Below are 17,650 nucleotides of genomic sequence, written 5' to 3'. Positions count from 1 at the left end.
ATGCAAGCCCAGATTTCATGTTTTGGTGAAAGAAAATCCTCCTCTACACCACTTCCACTCATGAAGCTGTACAACTGGGGATTAAAAAAAAGAATGCAGAACATGCACTATACACAATTTCTCCAATCACAGCCACAGAAGCTTATAACCTCTTCACTCAGTTTTTGAGAACTGTCTACTCCATGCAGATTTACCATAGAGTGCCAAACTGTTTTATTTCTTCATAACTGATGTAAATAAAGTTCAAGACATATTCAGTGACTTGGAAATGTTCATGAATCCATCCCCTCTGACTTGTCTGAAGAAAACTGGAAACAACTGATTATTTACAGGTATTATACGAAAGGGGCACATTACTTATGCCCCTTATACTTTTGCATGTTCTTCCCGTATCTACGTGACCAAGGCAGTATCTCTACATCTGAGGTGGTCTCTGGAGTCACTGCTTCTAGTGACTGAACTGTGTCTAACTGTAATTGGGAAGGGTTACACGCAGAGGGCAAATTTTGTTGTATATATATATATATATATATATATATATATATATATATCTATATATATATATATATATATTAGATATATATATATATATATATATATACACACACATATACACATATACATACACACACACACACATCTTATAAAGGCCCTTATCATTTTGCATAGACATAAGATAATACTCCAGTGCAACTCATTTTTCAAAATTCAGCTGAGAAATGAAAAAAATTGGCAGGGGAACCAAAAGTAATTTTGGATCTAATTGACACATTTTCAGCATCTCCTGGAAGAAAAAAAAAAACCCTCAAAAGAAGTGCATATGAGCCTAGATTCAACCTTTCATTTGAACTGTCCAATGATGATGTTGAATAACAGAATATGACATGGAAGTAGGACCTGGAATGATTTTCCTTTTAATTGTAATTATGCATCAATTCAGAACAATTAAACTACATGAAATTCATGAAGATTGAAAAGACTGTTAAAGCATTTCAAAAACCCAGTCAAAGCTTGTAGAATATTTAAAAAAATCAATGGTAAAATATCAGTAACATACCTTATAGTAAACAAAAACGTCACGGTTATTGTATACATTCCTGTAAATCCCTTCAAATTCAGTCTTTTTTCACAATGAAAGAAAGTCTGGATTAATTTAAAAAAGTGACACAATCTTGTCTGAAATCCTCTTTGAACAGCACGATCTTTATCTTCCAGAGACAATAAATAAATAAATAAAAATTATTACCATGTTTCCTGAGGGCACAAGATGCAATTTGCTTCTCCCGTTTCTTTTAAACGTTCGGATGTGTTAAATTCAAGCCAGCAATAATTCCATCGATTCTTGTCCTTATTAAAAATTTTAAAACTGTTTTTTCAACCAGCTTCTCCCAGTCCAACATCTCTCCATGGCACAAACGGGCCACAAAAATCTTCTTTAAAAAGCTTGATGGCTCTAAAAGTATGCGATGTCCACATGCTACTTTTAACTTCAGCGTCTTGTCACAGGCACACAGCGTCGCTGTAGCAACTAACCAGTCCCACTTTAAGCCACGTCGTAACAGCCAGGCTTGAGTGAGAGGCATTTTTCCTCTGCTGAGTTCCGTGGATACCAATTTGGTATCGGTTATACAGATCAGTGTCTGCGGATTTATAAAACGTGCACGATGTCAACCATCCCTGGTTCTCAAGACCAGGCACATTAGTGGCTCTACTCTACTGGTCATTCCATTTGAAATCATTAGACCTTCCAGCTTGATGGTCTCAGAAGTACTTAGTTCTTTGATATTTTGTAGTCTGTGGTAGAAGAAGATATATCAGTTGGTTTAGCTCAATATCTCTGTTCAGATTTTATGGGGGTTTGAAAAAAGGGGGTGTGTCAGCGTTAACCATCTATGGCCCGTTGTGAGCATTTTCAACTGCTTTTATTTCAAAATTAAACAAGATAGTATGTCCATTGTTTCAGAATAGTGTTATTATGTCTCAGATTCTTTGTAGAAAATACCCAAAGCATCATTAACCCCTTGGGACTGTGCTGTTGCCAACAAAAAGTGAATTTGATCGACGTGGTCAGTAAAATGAGCCATTTTAGGGGTGTATTTTCTTACACTTCTAAAACAAATGTAGGTTTTTGGAGTCATTTCAAATGGTAACTTTCTGGCTTAAAAAACATTATAAGAAGATCAGGAAAACAAAATTGTGGCAGTCAGTAACGGTTACTTTTTAGACCAAGCAGAGGGAAAAAAAATATGGAATCACTCAATTCTGAGGAAAAAATTATGGAATCATGAAAAACAAAAGACGCTCCAACACATCACTAGTATTTTGGTGCACCACCTCTGGCTTTTATAACAGCTTGCAGTCTCTGAGGCATGGACTTAATGAGTGACAAACAGTACTCTTCATCAATCTGGCCTCCAACTTTCTCTGATTGCTGTTGCCAGATCGCTTTGCAGGTTGGAGCCTTGTCATGGACCATTTTCTTCAACATCCACCAAAGATTTTCAGTTGGAGTAAAGATCCGGACTATTTGCAGGCCATGACATTGACCCTAATGTGTCTTTTTGCAAGGAATGTTTTTCACAGTTTTTGTCTCTATGGCAAGATGCATTATCATCTTGAAAAAATGATTTCATCATCCCCCAAACATCCTTTCAATTGATGGGATAAGAAAAGTGTCCAAAAATATCAACGTAAACTTGTGCATTTATTGATGATGTAATGACAGCCATCTCCCAGTGCCTTTACCTGACATGCAGCCCATATCATCAATGACTGTGGAAATTTACATGTTCTCTTCAGGCAGTCATTTTTTTTATAATCTCATTGGAACGCACCAAACAAAAGTTCCAGCATCCATCACCTTGCCCAATGCAGATTCGAGATTCATCACTGAATATGACTTTCATCCAGTCATCCACAGTCCACGATTGCTTTTCCTTAGCCCATTGTAACCTTTTTTTCTGTTTAGGTGTGTAATGACGGGTTTCGTTTAGCTGTTCTGTATGCAAATCCCATTCCTTTAGGCAGTTTCTTACAGTTCGGTCATAGAATGTTGACTCCAGTTTCCTCCCATTCGTTCCGCATTTGTTGTTGGTGCATGTTCGTTTTTGAGACATATTGCTTAAGTTTTCTGTCTTGACGCTTGGATGTCTTCCTTGGTCTACCAGTATGTTTGCCTTTAACAACCTTCCATGTTTGTATTTGGTCCAGAGTTTAGACACAGCTGACTGTGAACAACTAACATTTTTTGCAACATTGCGTGATGATTTACCCCTCTTTTAAGAGTTTGATAATCCTCTCCTTTGTTTCAATTGACATCTCTCATGTTAGAGCCATGATTCATGTCATCCACTTGGTGCAACAGCTCTCCAAGCTGTGATCACTCCTCTTTAGATGCAGACTAACGAGCAGATCTGATTTGATGCAGGTGTTAGTTTTGGGGATGAAAATTTACAGGGTGATTCCATAATTTATTCCTCAGAACTGAGGAAGTCCATATTTTTTTTTTCCGTCTGCTTGGTCTAAAAAAAGTAACCGTTACTTGACTGCCACAATTATTTTTCCTGATTTCTTATAGTGTTTCTTAAAGCCAGAAAGTTGCCATTGAAATGACTTAGTTTTGTGTCATGTCTGTGATCTGCTTTTTTCTACAAAATTAAACAACTGAATGAACATCCTCTGAGGCCGGTGATTCATAATTATTGCCAGGGGTTGTATTTTCTGCAAAGTATTGAGACATAATAAACATATTCTGAATAATGAACATGATATCACAAACGGCCATAGATGGTTAACGCTGACATGCCCCCTTTTTCAAACCCCCATAAAATTCTGAACGGAGAGAGCTATTTGAGCTAAAACCACCTGCTATTATCTTCTACTACCCCAGACTACAAAATATTAAAGAACTAAGTAATTCTGAGACCATCAAGCTGGGAGATCCCTCATTTTGGGTGATTTCAAATGGAATGACCCTACTCTTTTCTACTCTTCCTTTTTAGATATACCTTTGTATACTGGCATAGTTCCACTTAGAAGTGGAATATAATATATAATATATACCTTGCTGAATTTTCAGGAAGAAAAAAAAAAAAACGCTTTGCGATAGGCATTTTAAAAAACTCAGTGACGATCACAATTACAGAGTACAAGACTAACACCCCCACCCCCATTCATCCCATGATGAAATCTGCAGAATTCGTTGGATCCACTGAGTTTTCATAGCCCTGAAAAATACAGTAAATATCTGATCATTTTTATTATGTCATACAGACAATGTATGAGGATTCAATAAACAGAAAGATTCCATTCCAAATGGAACCATGACGTAAATGCAGCTCGTGAAAGGATTTTGGTACTAGTCCACTTTGTTTTGTGAAATTCTTCAAAAGAGGAATATGAAGTACTGAACAAACAAAAAGAATGCTCAATGGAAGGCAGAAAAGCCATCATCACAAGATTTTAAAAAGAAATCTTGAAAAGAAAGTTCCTGTAAACAATTCAAATCCTAACCATGTTAAGGTGCAAACCAAAAACCCAAGGTATTTGTTTGCACAAATCCTTGCAAAATACAGAAAAATACCGCTTAAGTGGGCTTACAATGTGCAAATTTTGGTCCTTTTTCAGCCGATTTTTCACTTGTGAGAATTTTTTGGATTGCCCCGAGTTTCAGCTTAATCGTGCGTCCTGCATCATGTAGTATACATGGAGTAACGAGCTGCGTTTAACCTCCCACGACCACCTCCTGATTGGCAATCGTATAGTCAGATGAAAATCAAACCTGTTTGATATTCTGGTCGGCTGTCGTGAGGGTTTCGCGCTGTTGAAGCAGCGCTACAAGCATCTCTTGCACTGTGCCTGTTTAAACACCGGAGAGAGCATAAACAGTGATCATCTCTTTGGGAGAGCAGCTTCTGTTTCTTTTTCCCCCCATTATTCTTCAACTCATTAAAAACGCTTGTAGTTTTTTTTTTTTTTTTTTTGTTAAAACATTGATGTCTCCCATTGAGAGTTTTTGTAAAAATAAGAAATGTAAATAAAGTTTGAAAAAAAAAAAAAGAAAAAGACTTCTGTTTATGTTTTGCTTCCGGAAACATGAGTCCGACGTGTGGTTTTTGAACATACAACGTGAGTAGTCAGATCACATCAGAGCATAGGGCCGTATAGTGTGAGAACATTAATCGTGCGATGTGAACTTTTACACCCTGCGGTTTTGTCGCAGTTTGAGCTGGAGCTAAGTACAATGATTGAAAATATCGTACAGTTTCTGCCCAGCTTTAAACATAGAATTGGCAAAGTTGGTGTTACATTAGAAGGAGCTTCAAGTCCTACAGGACCTCCCAGAAGGCCCATCTGTCCGGTGCTTACTGTAGTGCCCCCAAGTAGTAAACTCTGATATGCTGAGATAAGCCCACCTGGATAAAGAAAAGGTTGCAGTTCCTTGACTGGTCACTTCAGGCTGGCTACAAAAGCGAGCAGGTTCCATTCAAGATCATGTTATAATGTCCAACTTCAGAGCACAAATAAACATTTTACACCCTGGTACAAAGACGGGTTTACTGTCAATAGCTAATTTACCCCTCCATCAATCAATCAATCAATCAATTTTTTTTTTTTATATAGCGCCAAATCACAACAAACAGTTGCCCCAAGGCGCTTTATATTGTAAGGCAAGGCCATACAATAATGATGTAAAACCCCAACGGTCAAAACGACCCCCTGTGAGCAAGCACTTGCTACAGTGGGAAGGAAAAACTCCCTTTTAACAGGAAGAAACCTCCAGCAGAAACCAGGCTCAGGGAGGGGCAGTCTTCTGCTGGGACTGGTTGGGGCTGAGGGAGAGAACCAGGAAAAAGACATGCTGTGGAGGGAGCAGAGATCGATCACTAATGATTAAATGCAGAGTGGTGCATACAGAGCAAAAAGAGAAAGAAACAGTGCATCATGGGAACCCCCCAGCAGTCTACGTCTATAGCAGCATAACTAAGGGATGGTTCAGGGTCACCTGATCCAGCCCTAACTATAAGCTTTAGGCAAAAAGGAAAGTTTTAAGCCTAATCTTAAAAGTAGAGAGGGTGTCTCCATGACAACTATGACCGTATATAACAGCATGAACGTCTGGCACATCATCAGACACAAGGGGATTATTCCTATTCTAATCCAATTCATCGTTTGCACGGTTTATTTTTAGTAGATAATTCTGTCGACGAGGCTTACAGTGAAGGAGCGAGCCATCTCTACAACAGCTGTCAGGGTGCGGAGTAATCCATCAAATGTGAAAATCCATCAAATGTGAAACAGTAATTCTGTATCAGAATCCACATTACTTTCCTACGGTAGCTTAAATTTACCCATTCGGCAGCGGCACGCGACTTTCTCTCACTCTGAGCTAACAGCGCTAACAGAGCATGCAGGTGGTGTTCTGACAAATTCTGAGTCTCGAAAGTTCCGCGTCCCAACAATACTGCGCGTGTGCGCTTGTGCACGGAGGACAGGAATCACATTCAACAGTAACGACATCTCGTCAGAACACTGGTCAGGGCACGGAGTCATCTTTGGCCACCAGTTGAATATTTTGTTACATTCGACAGATATTATACGCCTGATTATGTCACACACGATTAACCATCAGATTCATGGAAAAAAATGTAATTGGATGAGAATAATTCTTTAAACAAAATTAGGCAGGTGCATAAATTTGGACACCCCAGGAGAAAAAAAATACATCAATATTTAGTAGATCTTCCTTTTGCAGAAATAACAGCCTGTAAACGCTTCCTATTGCTCCCAATGAGAGTCTGTATTCTGGCTGAAGGTATTTTGGACCATTCTTCTTTACAAATCTCAGGTTTGTTGGTTTCCAAGCATGGACAGCCCGCTTAAAATCACACCACAGATTTTCAATAATATTCAGGTCTGAGGACTGAGATGGCCATTCCAGAAAGCTGTGCTTGTTCTTCTGGATTGAGCAGTGTGTAGAGCCGTTGCCTTCTTGAAAGATCTGGCCCCGGCGCAACTTCAACTTTGTCACTGATTCATGAACATTGTTCTCAAGTATCTGTTGATATTGACTGGAATCCATGTGACCCTCAACTTTAACAAGATTCCCAGTACCTGCACTGGCCACACAGCCCCACAGCATGATGGAACCACCTCCAAATTTTACTGTAGGTAGCAAGTTTTTCTTGGAATGTTGTGTTCTTTTTCAGCCATGCATTCTGCCACTTATGTCCAAATAACTCAAATTTAGTTTCATCAGTCCACAGCACCTTATTCCAAAATGAAGCTGGCTTGTCCACATGTGCTTTAGCATACCTCAAGTGACTGTTTGTGGTCTGTATGCAGAAAAGGCTTACTCTGCATTACAGCATCATACATCAACTCTTTGTGTAAAGTGCACTGTATAGCTGAACGATGCACAGATACATTATCTGCAGCAGGATCACGTTGTAGGTCTTTGGACTGTGGGTTGGCTGTAACTGTTCTCACCATCCTTCGCTTATCTGAGATTTTTCTTGGCCTGCCACTTCGGGCCTTAACTAGTACTGTGCCTGCGGCCTTTCATTTCCTCACTATGTTCCTCACAGTGGAAACTGACAGATGAAATGTCCGAGATAGCTTTGTGTATCCTTCCCCTAAACCATGATGTTGAACAATCTTTGCTTTCAGGTCATTTGAGAGTTGTTTACAGGCTCCCATGTTGCTGCTCATTACAAGAGATGCAAAGAGGAAACCTTTAGCAAATGGCCACCTTAAATGCCCTTTCTCATGATTGGATTCACCTGTGTAAGGAGGTCAAGAGTCAATGAGCTTTCCAAACCAATTTTGTGTTCCAATAATTCGTGCTAAATGTATTCAAATCAATAAAATGACAAGGGTGCCCAAATTTATGCACCTTCCTAATTTTGTTTAAATAATTATTGCACACTTTCTTTAAATACTGGAAAATTAATTTCACTTCTCAAATATCAGTGTGTTCATCTGCTATAAGATATATTTAACTGAAACTTCTGATCCAGACAACCAATGATTTATAAAGGAAAATCATGAAAATTATCAGGGGTTCCCAAACTTTTGCATACAACTGTAGCTATTATGGAGGGCTGTGCCTGCCGTTTTCATTACTGCATTACAAAAACCTGGAATAGTATGTGTGGTGAAATGTCCACACAAATCATCTAAGAAGTCCCTGCTGCACTATTCGTTCAGAATGAAATTCTCATTTGATTTAAGCATGTACGCTCACGGTATGAGCACTTTTAGCAGCTACAGGTAGCCTGATCAGTTATGTCCTGTTAATGCACGATTATTGAGAAAATAAGCAGCTCATAACTTAATGCTCACACAAACACAACCCATTATGATAACCACCACAGTGCCAAAAAATAAATTTAATAAACACACGAACCATGGTTAGCCTATTAGCTTAAATGGTGTGGATTTGAAGATAGAGGTGCATTCAGATGTCTTTCATCACCCACGGAGCCACCCATGCACCACCTCTTTATCTGATTATGGGTTCATTGTATTGTTGTCAGAGTCAGTGCTGCTGCTACTAACCAAGCGGTAAACTTTGATGACGTATTTTGACACCTTTCCTGAAGTCAGAAATATTACAGTTCCTTGACTGGCCTGCTTGAGGCTGTGGCCAAAACACAGCACACTCCCTTAAGACTCTGTGTTAAAGTGTCCAACTTCAGACCAGAAATATACATGTCTACAACCTGGTACAAAAAACGATTTGGTAAATGGACTGCATTTATATAGCGCTTTTCCATCTGTATCAGACGCTCAAAGCGCTTTACAATTATGAATCACATTCACCCCGATGTCAGGGTGTTGCCATACAAGGCCCTCACTACACAACGGGAGCAATAGTGGATTAAAGATCTTGCCCAACGACCCTTAGTGATTTTCCAGTCAGGCGGGGATTTGAACCCATGATCTTCTGGTCTCAAGCCCAACTTTCTGGCGCCAAGCATGCCAGACGCTGGTTGAAAAAAAAATGGCAACAAACATGTCAACAACAGCAGAAAACAGTCTGCCAGCGAGGTTTGCTGAGTTCACAGAGGAGGAACTGATGGAAATATTCAACTCCAAGGATGCCATAAACACTAAGAAGGAAGACAAGCACCCTACTGACATTTTAGAAGCATTCATCACATCAGAATCAATCATATGCTGTTCACATCAAAATAAATTCATCTAATTTACTTGACTCTTTGTTGTTTGCTTAATTTGGGAGGGGGGTGGAGAACATAATTGATGGATGGTAAGGAGTCCAACAGAGAGAAATATCGGATGAATATATCCAATATAACTTTTCTTCATCCAATATGTCTCTATGTTGGACTCCTTACCATCCATTATTTGTATTATGTGTGTGTGTGTATATATATATATATATATATATATATATATATATATATATATATACATACATACATACATACACATATACACAACACACACACACACACACACACACAGTTAAAGTGATCCGACACTGGGATCGGCTTCCGATACAGACGTAATTCACGTATCAGAAAATATTGATCCAACCCGTGACGTTTTCCGATACCGGAGAAGAGCCCCTGAACTGCTGCTGCTGCTCTCTGCTTCGTTTGCTGCTGAGGTGGGGGGGGGGGGGGGGGGGTTGGTGTGTTCTGGAGCTGAGCTGTTTGAGAGAGCTCTTTTCCGCAATGTTCGAAGCTGAGGGTAGCGGCAAATTTTTCGCCCCGCTCTTAGGTTCAAATTGTCTGTTCGTCAAGCACGGATTTTCTGAAAAATGAACTGAGTTGTTGCTGAAAATGTGTGTTGAATTGTTAGCCGCTTCAACGTCCTGAGACTGTGAAATACTTTGAAACGCCAGGTCAGAGTGCAGCTGAGGAAGACAGCTGAACAGAGATTCTGTCTGCTGAAAGGGAAAAAATATCCATTAAAATCCTTCAGTATTAATTCAGTTTGTCGCATGAGCATCGAGGGGGACACATTTAGAAATTTACGGCTTATTTTTCCAGTTGAAAGGCTTCATGCTTCTAAAAAGTTCCAAGTTTGTTCAGCAGGAAAACAGTGAGAGAGCAAACAAGCGTGGACTTAATTTTAAATTTTTTACTCTTACCGTAATTGCACAATCAGGTGTACCACTAGTGTTTCACTTTTGGCGAAAAATGAAATTCAGTATAATGCTTAATAGTTTGTTTCACAATGAAAACAACATCCCAAGGGATCTTCATGCAGAATTTCATGAGCAAATACCATTTAGATTTTTTTCGGTGACAGACAGTGCTTGATCCTTGTGAACAAAAACAGGTACTACGGAGACTACATTAGGTTTGTGAAGAACTCTTATTCCAAAAAGTTACACACCAAAGCATTGGAAATGGTGTTATTTCTGTGTCCTATAATGTGAGTCAAAAGACTGGACCAAAATTTCTGCTGTAAAACCTCCATCATAGTTTTACAAGTGATTCCAGTATAGAGCTACCACTACAGAGACTACAATGCTCTATGGAGACTACATTTGGCACAAATTGTCATTCTTGAGGTACTAAAAATAAATATATCACTTCCAATTTCTAGATCATGGTTGAGACAAAGACACTCTAGTGAAATATATTAGTATCATTCCTGCACCTAGTGTTGCCTCTCTGTGAGTATGCTACTACGGAGACTACAATATTTTGGGGGACATCCACATGCCTGATTATGTGAATTTCCCAGAAGTTCCAGCAATAAAACTGAAACAAATTACTAGCACTGTTTTGCAGGGGATCCATTTAGGTGTCAAATCTAATAAACAGGAATTATGAAATCAAAGGATTTATGTTTAGAACATAGTGTTTTCTCAAATGAATTGACAAATTTGGATTCTGGTTACAAACCTATTATTTTACTCAAATGACTGCTGCTTGGCTCCAAGTGAAGATATTTTGATTCCGTAACTTGTGTCATGACCAGAGAAATACTGGAAATGTCACCGATTGGTGTAGTTCTTTGAAAGGTTCGAGAGGATAAATATCAGCTTTATTATATAATGAGCAAATTTCACATGAAACGAGGTAACATGCAAAAAATTCCATTTTTTCACCATATATTCACCATTTTTGAGTTTTTTTTTTAATGCATTTCCAAACTGTAAAAAGCAGGGCACAGATAAAGGTATGCCCAAGGGTCCTTAGCAATAGCTTCTAATGTCCCTAATGACATTATTTTATGAGATATAGGTTAGTAACATCGCATTATTAAAATGGTAACACCTGATTGTGCACTTACCGACAACACTTGCGTGGACAATGAAAATATGTCTCCCAATTCAGAGCAAATTGCCATTTTAAATCAAATGACACCTTTTTTCCAAATGCTCCATTGAAACTGAAAATTTAGGAGAGAAAAAAGTACTTCTCTCACCAAAACATCAATTCTTGGCTTTCATCTTAGACTTTCTGACAAATTGTAGCTGAACTTTCAGGTCTCCTTTTTAAGAAAATCCTCACATAAAATCAACAATATAATGATAATAATATTAAAACAAACAGAGCAGTGGTATCTGATCTGCAAAAGTATTGGTAACGACATATCCAAATTCAGGTATCAGGATGGGAAGTGAAAAAATTGTGTATTTCCCAAAATTTTTTGACCAAAAACCAAACTGTGACCTTGCCATGGTTCATCAAAGTTCAAGGCAACAATATGCAAAAACTGATATTTCATTAAATTCCCATTTTTCAAATTGTGTAACATTCAGTGCCATCAAATCCCCAAGCCAGTTTAACTATCAAATGACTTATGGAGGCAAACTCTTTTATCTTACATACATACATACATACATATCAAAATAAGAAGAGTCCCCAAAATTCTGCCAACTGTTATATAAAGTAGAGATGTTGGTTTATCCATTCCTGTATATTTTGTTAAAAAAGGCCAACGACGCGGGCCACCAGGTAGTGCTAAACTTCCTCAAAATTGGGCAAGTCGAGTATTTTGGCACCCCCTGGTGGCCAGCACCAACAAGACCCCAATGTTTTTTCAGTTGCATTTGATAGAGTAAGGACTATATTTGTTGACAACATTGAAATCTGGTTGGAGTCTTGATAGTGCAGAGGGTTATGGGCCTTTAAATACAGCCAATTATGCAAAATGACCAGCCTTTGAGCGCCCCTTATTTTCAGCGCCATCAATCCCCCAACCAAATACATATACAAGGTGAAAGAGTTTGCCTCCCTATGTCATTTGATAGTTAAACTAGCTCAGGGACTTGATAGTGCTAAATGTTACACCACTTGAAAGATGGGAATTTAATGAAATATCAGTTTTTGTGTATTTTTGCCTTGAACTTTGATGACCCTTGGCAAGGTCACCGTTTGGTTTTCAGTCGAGACATTTTGGGAAAGTTTGTTTCTTAGTAGGTTCCATCTTTGAGCCAAGTTTCGTTGAAATCTAAGTCGGCTTGAATCACACCCTAATGTAAACCTGCCTGAACTTTAAAAATATTGGCGCTTAATTTTTACCCTCAAAATAAAACTCAAACACCCCAAAATGACAACATGAAAAAGTTTTTTTTTTTTTTTTTTGCAAATGTATTAAAAATAAAAAAGGAGAATTCACATGTGCTCACAACCTTTGGAGTTATTCCATGTCAAATCAACCAATTTTAAAAATATTTCCCAGGTCACTCCTCAGCCCTGTTCTGTCAATTAAGCCGTGGTCACAACCTGCCGTACTTGCACGTGCGTGCAGTCTACTTGCAAAAACGTGGGCTAAATTTGGAGATCCGTACTTCGTAAGTATTGCCTCAGTACGAATTTAGGAGCACGCAGACACGCCGTAGAGGTTTTAGTGCATGCAGACCTTTCGCTGCGGTCAGGCTGCGGATTCACCAGCAGCACAGATGACACACGTTGTGAGTACTGTCTCAGTATGGATTCAAAGCAGCACATTTTCATTCAATTACTATTGAATTAACCAAATCCGTACGTAGGCAGTACAGATTACGGTACTCACCACATACTATGGAGGCCGACAGACTTGCATGCACAATGCAGCTTCTCACTTGAACTTGGACTTTATTTCCAAACGTCAGCAACACGCACTCCACAGCTTCAGTCTGTTAACTAGCTGTAACTTTTCGAGGCAAGTAAACACTCGTACAACTGACCGCTGCAGGCTGGACATGCTCATGCATCGCCGACGCCAAAAAACACCTGCCGCTCCGGTCACGCTCATAAAAAAGAAAAGCAACCCCCCACACACACTGCTTTATTGTCAACTCTCTTTATCGTTACACTCCTAGAGACGTGCGTTGAACGTACTCCCTCCCTCCTCTTGCTACTGCCTCCGTACGTTTTCACAAAAACGTAGTGGCCGTGGCATCCGCAGAAAACTTACGGCGAAAAAAAACGCACGGTGGGTTGTGAACGGGGCTTTAGATAAGTCACTCACATTCCAAAGTTAGGATGAAATGTCAAATATCAGGACCCGTGTCCACAAAGCAACTAAATGCTCTCTCAAAGACCTCCTGACTTAGTCTAAAAATTCCTGGAAGGATCTTAGCCTAAGAGTGATCCAGGAGGTGTCTGGGAGCAACTCTGAGCAAGGAGCAAACACTAAAACTTCCTAGTGCTGTAACTTAAACTGTTCAAAACACAGACCTAATATTTGTCATTTCACTGTAACTTTTTAACAGGAATAACATATCAAATTAGCTAAACAGGGCTGAGGGTTGACCTAGGAGCCTTTGGGTAATTTCAGATGGAATGACCTTTTGCTATGAAATCACATGTACATAAGTATTTGCAACCTTTGTTCAACACCTTTGGCAGCAATTACAGCCTCCAGTCTTCTTGAATAGGATGCCACAAGCTTGGCGGACCTATCTTTGGGCAGTTTTGCCCATTCATTTTTGCAGCAACTGTCAAGCTCCTTCAGGTTGGATGGGGAGCGTTGGTTCACAGCCATTTTCAGATCTCTCCAGAGATGTTCAGTCGGATTCAGGTCTGGGCTCTGGCTGGTCCACTTAAGGACAGTCACAGACTTGTCCTGAAGCCACTCCTTTGACATCTTGGCTGTGTGCTTAGGGTCATTACCCTGCTGAATGATGACCCTTTGGCCCAGTCTGAGGTCAAGAGCGCTCTCGAGCAGGTTTTCATCCAGGCTGACTATGTACATTCCTTCATTCATCTTTCCCTCAATCCTGACTAGTCTCCCAGTTCCTGCCACTGAAAAAACATCCCCACAGCATGATGCTGCCGCCACCGTGTTTCACTGTAGGGATGCTACCTGCTTTGCTCCAAACATGACACCTGGCATTCATGCCAAAGAGTTCAAGCTTTGTCTCATCAGACCAGAGAATTTTGTTTCTTATGATCTGAGAATCCTTCAGGTGCCTTTTGGCAAACTACAGCCATATTTGCCATGTGCCTTTTACTGAGGAGTGGCTTCCGTCTAGCCACTGTACCATACAGGCCTGTTTGGTGCATTGCTGCAGAGATGGTTGTCCTTTTGGAAGGTTCTCCTCTCTCCACAGAAGAATACTGGAGTTCAGACAAAGTGACCATCAGGTTCTTGGTCATCTGCCTGACTAAGGCCCTTCTCCCCCGATCACTCAGTTTCTACAGGCAGTCAACTCTAGGAAGAGTCCTGGTGGAGCCGAACTTCTTCCATTTATGGGTGATGGAGGCCACTGTGCTCACTGGTACCTTCAAAGCAGCAGATATATTTCTGTACCCTTCCCCAGATTTGTGCCTTGAGATAATCCTGTTTTAGAGGTCTACAGACAATTCCTTTGACTTCATGCTGGGTTTGTGCTCTGACATGCACTGTGAACTGTGGGACTTTATATGTAGACAGGTGTGTGCCTTTCCAAATCATGTCCAAGCAACTGAATTTACCCCAGGTGGACTCCAATTAAGCTGTGGAAACATCTCAAGGATGATTGGTGGAAACAAGATGCACCTCAGCTCAATTATAGCTTCATGAGAAAGGGTGAGAATCCTTATGTACATGTGATTTTTGTTTTTTTTTTGTTTTTTTTAATTGATTAATAAATTTTCAAAAATCTAAAAACTTTTTCACATTGTCATTATGGGGTGTTGTGTGTAGAATTTTGATGGGAACAAATTTTAGCCATTTTGGAAAAAGGCTGTAACAGAACAAAATGTGGAGAAAGTGAAGCGCTGTGAATACTTTCTGGATGCACCGTACACAAATATGTGCTAGTAACATGACAATGCCCAGATGTGGGCTCTTCTTATTGGCTCTTCGGGTGACATGACAAAATCCCAACGCCTTATTACAAAAGTGGACAAAATCCCAGTCTCATTGCAAAGTCTCATTTCACTTGTTAAGAGGTTTCAACTTTTTCAAAGTATTGAGTACTGTTTTGAGGTGACACCATTGTTGTTTAAAGTAACTGTGATAGTCTATTTGAAAGTGTGAAACAAAATGTAATTAAGTGTGTGATGAACTATAAAGAAAATATTTTGAATGAATATATGTGTTATTTCATATTTATACATATATATTTTATATTTATTTCTGAGACTGGGATTTTGTCCACTTTTGTAATAAGGGGTTGGGATTTTGTCATGGAACCGGCTCTTCAGGGTCTCTATAGATAACCTATGAGGGATGTCACACAGGTTTTATCCAGTATATATACAGTCTGTGACTGCAATGCAGATGAGACTCTAAAACTCCTTGTAGACAGGATGCTAGATTAGATTACTTCTCCAGCAAATACCAGTGCCCATTTAGAGCTGTGTGGACTGGTATGATGCAGATAAGGTCTCTTGTCCAAGGAAGCAGACAGGAATTCCAAGTGTGTTTCAGTCTCTATCGCAATCCCACAGACGCATCAAGACAACTCCTTGATGATGAGCTTGCACATCACTGGACTCAAAACAAAACCACTAAGTACAAATTTTCACTGCCCCAGTGCATAGATCCTTACACATTCCGCAAAAAGTCACAAAACCTAGGAGGTGCATACCCTGGTAACACCCTGTACCACGGTTCAAAGTCCCCAGCCCCAGAAAAATAAATAAAAACAGTAAATCTGCAGGACAAGTGCCTTGCATCCTTTTGACAACCCCAAGTCCAAAACAAGATAAACATGATTCACAATGACCATGTAGCTGTTAGATGAAAGCAACCTATGGCGTGGGATCCAAATACACAACTTTTGATAATTTATGGAAGTCTTTCTTCATAATGAAAACCATGATCATCAGAAAATCTTAAAGTCTAACCCCAAATCTTTGTAGATAGTCTTCAGTGTACCTACCAGAGTGTTGCCTTTTCGCACATCTTCCAAACGCTCCAGAACTTGTGCCAAACTCGGGTCGTCAGAGTCTACGAACCATATTGGCGGCGTAGATGGATAGGATTCCTAGCAGATAAATCACAATTTAAATAAATAAATAAAAACTGATGATCAACACACAACATATCGTGGGTTGCATGCACAATGACCGTAAACTGGCGACATCAGATAATAGCTCATGTGAGATTAACCAGCCCGATTTCATACTGCGTAGTTCAGACATACATACGCGCTAATTAAACTGCGCAAAAGCTCTCCCGCATAGCACATAGCATCAGATTGGGTTTGCATGCTACATGGCTAGCAAGTCAACCGGCTTACTTTAGCTCACTAAAAAACAACAATTCTGGCAGTTGGGAACGGAATTGTTGGTCTGCTTACCGTTATGTTACAGTGGATAATTAGCAGCTTCTCCCCAGTCACATTAAACTGGCAACTTAGCTCGTCGGGCTTCCAGTCAATAATCCTGAACCGTTCGTGGTTCGGATCGAAAATGGACTCCAAAAACTTCAGTTCGGCCTTCAGCCCCGACACCGACATCTTCCACGCATCTCCGGCTGGGCCGCTGGGGAGGGGGTGAAGCAGGGACTTAGCTTTGTGTTAGCTAAAAACCAAAGCGCAGAGAATCCAGAACAAAAAACGCTTAGAAGTGGCCAGAAGATGGGAAGACAGCCGGGTTAAACGTAGTCCGATAGCCACCGCCAACTCTCCACGGCGTCCAGTGAAATTTCAGCGCAATAAAAAGGGAGACAGATGTGCTAATGAAGCGGCTAACCTCGGCTAGCTTTCCGTTAGCATGTGAAACAGTGCTGTTAGCCAAGCTAGCTCAGTCCGTTGTTGTCTTTCCGTCTATTGTTGTTGTTGGGCTATCATAACAACATTTTAAGGCTGTCGCAGTAACTCCCGTCGGTCTCCTCAGTCCCACCGTCCAGGTCCTTATTATTTATTTGCCAGAGAGACAAACGTACGGTTACCACGAGCTGAACTTATATCCCGACGTAGGGACAGTATTTTTCATCAACTGTGGCTGCTGTGGCCTCTTGTGGGGTTTAAAGATGGCGTTCTGCGATCTGCCCGTTCCCGCAGAATCCCAGCATTCAACGCGCCTTCAATTTATTTTGGAAGAGCAAAGAAAGAAAGAAAAAGTTTATATCTCTAATGTTAGATGATTTCCTCATAAATACATTGCAGTTGCTAGTTTTCTGTGAAGACAAGAAGGTGTAAAACAGTACTCAGCTGGAACAGATCCTCTGTGTTAAGTTTGCTTTAATAACAAACAAACAACTGCTTATTCAGGTTTGAACTTTTGAATTGTGATTGAACTAAATC

The 17,650-nt window shown here is 40.0% G+C and overlaps 1 protein-coding gene across 3 annotated transcripts in view; it reads right to left on the bottom strand.

Annotated features, from left to right (window-relative positions):
* ube2q1 (ubiquitin-conjugating enzyme E2Q family member 1) overlaps positions 1-17,388 on the bottom strand; it is a 64,181-nt gene extending 46,793 nt beyond the window's left edge. For all 3 annotated transcript variants that reach the window (XM_034186651.1, XM_034186646.1, XM_034186658.1), the window contains exons 1-2: positions 16,703-17,388; positions 16,283-16,387 (exon numbers count right to left, since the gene is read on the bottom strand). In XM_034186651.1, the coding sequence (XP_034042542.1) occupies positions 16,283-16,387; positions 16,703-16,861 (264 nt within the window). In that variant the 5' untranslated portion in view covers positions 16,862-17,388. The remainder of the gene's footprint in view (positions 1-16,282; positions 16,388-16,702) is intronic.
* Between the last annotated feature and the right edge of the window lie 262 nt (positions 17,389-17,650).

Source organism: Thalassophryne amazonica, chromosome 2 (assembly GCF_902500255.1).
Source record: "Thalassophryne amazonica chromosome 2, fThaAma1.1, whole genome shotgun sequence".
Lineage (NCBI taxonomy): Eukaryota > Metazoa > Chordata > Actinopteri > Batrachoidiformes > Batrachoididae > Thalassophryne > Thalassophryne amazonica.
The sequence above is the reverse complement of the archived record's forward strand: the minus strand, read 5'-3'. Positions and strand labels throughout refer to the sequence as shown.